This window comes from Malurus melanocephalus, unplaced genomic scaffold (assembly GCF_030028575.1).
Source record: "Malurus melanocephalus ecotype Western Australia unplaced genomic scaffold, MMel_1.1 scaffold_5, whole genome shotgun sequence".
Classification (NCBI taxonomy): Eukaryota; Metazoa; Chordata; class Aves; order Passeriformes; family Maluridae; genus Malurus; species Malurus melanocephalus.
Window position 1 is genome coordinate 679060 of NW_026623237.1, and position 4958 is coordinate 684017.

The following is a 4958-nucleotide window of genomic DNA, read 5'->3' on the forward strand; positions in this document are numbered from 1 at the left end:
GTCAGCTGGGCAGTTGTCTGTGCTGTGATGAGCTTTTACTATCTTAATAACTATCCCATTTGAAGAGAAACTTGAGCCTACTGGCAGTGAGGGTACTTGCTGTTACCAGTCCAAATTGCACAATGGGGWGGTAAAAATCCTTGGTAAAGAGGGTAAAGGTTGCAGCAACTCTCTACACTTGGTAYGTAATTTAACTTTGACCTTTTGGAAGGGAATGGAATGGGATGATAGACATAGGAGGAATCTAGCTTTGTATTTTTGAGCTTGGAAAACACTAGCATGCTCTCTCTGCTGTATTGTCCATTAATAACAGTTTTCGGCGTGCAGTAGCTGCTTCTTAAGCTCATTCTAAGGGGAAAAAAACATTAGAGTGAAGAAAGCTGCCTTATGTGCAGCTGCCCACTTGAAWATGAAATCCCAGTCTTTTGAATGAAATATAACGTGAATGTAGGAGTGTTTGTGCTCAGGAGATAAAAACCCTTTACACTTCCTCCAAAGCTGATTGTAACACATGATAAGAAGCTAGTGTCCACGTCTTTAAAGAAGCTTTTAAMAGAAGCCTTAGCCAGTTCCTTTCACCTCTCTTCCTCATATGAGTGCAATRTCACTGCAATAAACTGTTTACATATTCTATTRTATTTGAACTATGAATGCAGCAATTATATGGTACCGGGAACAAAAGAACACAAGATGCATTTGCAAGTTTTTTTTTCTTATGAAATGATACAGAGTTTGAGTAAAAAATCAGTACTGTAATTATTATCAAAATAATATGCTGTTTTCTATATGTGATTACTTTGAGGGATTAAACAAATCCAAATGATAGGTTCTGACACTGGTAATACAATTTGCTTCCATTCTACGAAAGTATTTCYACTGCAGGCTCACAGCTGTTCCACTTTTCGGACAAAYTGCATGATGTCTTGTGCCAGAAGTTTTGGTTCCTGAAAGGCAGCAAAATGCCCTCCACGTGGCATGTAAGAGTAAGTGATGATGTTCTTGTAGACATCCTTTGCCCAGACACGTGGCGTATGTAAAATCTCCTGAGGAAAAGCTGCAATCCCTGTGGGAACGTACACACCAACCCTAGAAGACATAAGTTAATTGCATACATGAGACATATTTTGGGGGAAATCTATGAAACCTGTGACTCTGGTAACACATTCAGCTGGAGAAGTTTCTGGTAACACATTCAGCTAGAGAAGTTTTCCCACTGTGCAGTGCTTTTTGTGATCTGCACTCTGTCAAAGAGCTTCACTTCTRTTTGGGTATCCTTGAGTTTAAGAAGGTTTTACTTGAAGAGGTGTAAAGTAGAGCCAGCTTTGCACACAGGTTGATCTGGAAGTGTTTCCCACCTCTGAGCTTACCTTTTGTAAGCTTTGCAGTTTTGTGCTACATGACAAGGTGACACACCTCTTTGAGAAGTCCAGCTCCTGTTTACTTTACATTGTATGGTACCAAATGCATAACTAATAACTCTCTGGAGAGGAAAGGGGAGCTGGTCCAGTCCACAAAGACGAAGAGACACCATTTGTTYAGATGAACAGTTGCTTGGAGAAGTCTGGTCAGCCTTTCTTAGAATCAGCCTCTCTTAATGTAAAAGCTGTCAGGAGGTGCTGGGTTTCAAGTACTGCTCTRCAAATTGCTACCCCAAGTTTGTGCCTAACTGTTGTGGTTCTTAGCTTATCCTCCAGCAAGCCACAGCCTTCCTAATTCAGTTTAAACTTCTCTCTTAGTTTCTCTTTCATGTGCCCATGATTTTCTGTTTTGTTTTTACTGAACCTAGCTACAAGTCACATTTGTTTGGTGAATAAGTATATAGACTAACATTTAGAACACTAAAATGTGYTTGGTGCTTTCATAAGTCTTTTGCATTGTCTTGGCTGCAAGCTCACTTGTGTGATTATAGGTTCAAAAGAAAAGTGACCCATAACTATATTCATCAAAAGCAAACAAGAATATGAATTTTAATTTTTTTTAGAACTAATTAAACTTACTGTTGTAAGTGATCTAACTGTTCATACAGGCAAATGTTTCAATCTCATTGGCACATCTGTCTTGCACTTTGCCACTTTATTACCTGCTAAGAGYAGTCAGATTGGGGTCCTTGGAGAAGTTTTCCTTGTAGAATCGCATTGAGGAGACAATGGATGATGTCACCCAGTAAATCATCACATTGGTCAAAAGTTCATCAAGAGAGTATTTGCTGTTGAGAGAGAGAAATTAAGAAATTTAACTGGAAGCTGTTTCTCAGTGCTCTGTCCTGGGCTCATGCCCTAAAGAACTGCTGTTCCTCCTAATCTCCACTTGTTTTCAAGCAGCAAATTAACTGGCACCCATGAGCCCAGAGCAAAACTGCCTGGTGCTGAATTAGAGGTGTGCAGGCAAGTTTAAACTACTGCTTGTCATGTGCAACCTTTCGTCCTTCAATTTCAGCTTTCACTAGTGTGCAYCAGTCATTCTTTCAATGAGAATACGCACGGATCACCATCAGTTTTCTTACCTTTCCAAGCCTCCATCGTCTTTATGCAGGAATGATTTGTCTGTCCAGGTAGAGAATTTCTCCAAGATATATGCAGCAAGCCCCACTGGGGAGTCATTCAATCCACAACCTAATTCAGGAGAAGATCTGTCAGTTGCCTGGCATTGCAATAGTTCAGTGCAACTTCCATGAAGATTTCAGAATTTTCTAGAGAATTCAGTAGAGAGTCTGTATTTATCTATCCCTGATACTACTTTATTCACCACAAATTCCTTGCAAAGGAATTCTGGCTCTAACTGAGGGCACTACWAAGTCAGGTAATTCCTGAAGAAAGAAGCTAAGAGCTAAGAAGTCCCACTGGCTTCTTGGTGRTGTGTGGCAGAAGGAGCAAATTCAGATGTAAAGAGACAACACTCCAAAAATAAATTTCAGATAAAATATTTGGGAACACCATCTTGCTTAGGATGGGCAACCAGGACCTGGAATGCTGTTCATCACCATTTATCTAATTTAAGCAGTGGAGTGCTGTGTACTTGTTACCTGTTCCTGCCCTGCTGAGTACTGGCAAAAGCTGTAGCTATAGCAGGTGCTCAGCATGTTCCCTTTTTGTTCCTACCAGTAAAACAGGGATAGGAATTACTCAGTAGTCATAGAGACTTTCCTTAAGAAAATTTCTGTATCATTCCCCGGGCTTTAGTTTTATAGTATACTCAGTATTGCCTCCTCAAGTGTATTTTGCTGTGTCTTTGTAGAAGGTGACATGGTCTCTGTTTAATAGTGGRCAKGGGTATAACAAAAAATGTTTGTGCAGAGGCACAGCATTTCCCTTGAGACCACTGGGATTTTCTTTCTCTACTTAAACTGCTTTGGACTTTGTTGATATCAGTTGTTATTGGCTGGTTTTATCAGCAGTCACTTATAAACCTAAGCTTGGATAGCTGTCAATTTTACACCTAATCATTAACTTACTTTCATAGAGATGTTAGGATCTTGTTGAAGTATCAGCATGGATTTTTGTGATACTGTCCCTCTTCTAGAACTTGTTTATTYATTCTTATGTTTGGATTCTCATGTTAACTAGTTTTAATGCTTTTCTTAAGGCAGGTCAATTTCTTAAGAATGGTAGGAGAGGAATTTCAACAAAACTAGGTTTGGAAGTTATATAGATGCCATTATTGGAGCCACAGCTCTTTGATTCTATCYGAGCTCTGATTCTTGAAGCATGACTTCCCTGTGATATTATCACCTGAAAATCAARTCTCATTAAAAAATTCAGTCAGATTTTGGAGCAGAGACTAGCAACAGTAATCTTAATTTTTCTGGGGGTACCTTCACCTTTTGGCCCTTAAAAAAATACCCAACAACCAGAAACAACACCACCCCCATGACTCCCTCCCAYCTGTTTCTCTCCTTTTATTTCTTTGTTAGGTGATCACCACAAGCAACAGGCTAGACATTAATCGACATTCCTGTTGGAGCTGCTTCTTCTTCAGTGAAGTGACAGGATGGAGGGCTGTTTGTTCTCTGATTGCCACACTGGACACCAGCCTGAGACAGTTCTGCTGTCTCTCCTGATGTGGGATTATTTCAATAAAGCAATACCCCAGAATCCTCTCTAGTGGGGGCTGATGCATAGAATTCCTTTAATTGTTATGAAATGGCCGTTTCTTTCTTCATAGTCTTATCCACTGCTAGCATTCTGGCTTTTCAGGTGTTTGAGCTCTATCTACCTTTCCAGAACTTTAACATGCCRCTAACTTGTTTCTGAGATTTTTCTTGTTTTCAACCACATTTACTTTTCAAGGCTTCAATCTCAGGACCCTGTGTTTTACTTTGAGAGACTTTTTGGAAAGGGGYTCATGCCCAAGAGAATTGGCATGCTATTTAAAAGATCTTGAAAAGTGATKCTTGAAATTTCCATCTTTTTTTGAGCAGTCCCTTTTAACTTCCTTTTACACAGTTCATGTCCCCATGAACTCTTTGCCCACATGGATCTTGCACTCAGTTACCAGAACTCATTTCTTCTCAAACCTGGCTGGCCTTTGTTTTCATATACTGTGAGTAATTAATTTACCATGTTCACAGGGATACARAGAAGGTACATTACCTGCAGTGTCTGGCTTGGTGGCTTGGATGTGTAAGTATCCAGACTCTCGCAGGACATCATACACATTCTTCTGCATGAAAGGGTAGACACGTCGAGCATCTTCCCTACTGAGACCTACGAGCCATGGTACATAAGCCCCAAGCATTATACAAATCATCCTTCCCAAACCTTGTTTGCCGGTGAAAACCATATTCAGATGAAGTCCTTTCACAGATCTAAAAGTAAGTTAAGATACAAAAGTTTAAATCGAGCAATATTCGGTCTCCAAATTTTCTAGAAAACAAGTCTGACTGCAGCTGTGAGAGATGCACAGACTGAGCCAAATACACAAAGCATTTCAGGTTCATCGTGATTAAAAAAAAAAAAAAA

The 4958-nt window shown here is 39.9% G+C and overlaps 1 protein-coding gene across 1 annotated transcript in view; it reads right to left on the reverse strand.

The window, feature by feature from the left end:
• Positions 1 to 691: 691 nt before the first annotated feature.
• LOC130575999 (epoxide hydrolase 1-like) overlaps positions 692 to 4958 on the reverse strand; it is a 9395-nt gene continuing 5128 nt past the window's right edge. Inside the window, 4 exon segments of the mRNA XM_057370321.1 lie at positions 692 to 1086; positions 2081 to 2206; positions 2504 to 2612; positions 4590 to 4817. Of these exon segments, the coding sequence (XP_057226304.1) occupies positions 885 to 1086; positions 2081 to 2206; positions 2504 to 2612; positions 4590 to 4817 (665 nt within the window). The 3' untranslated portion in view covers positions 692 to 884.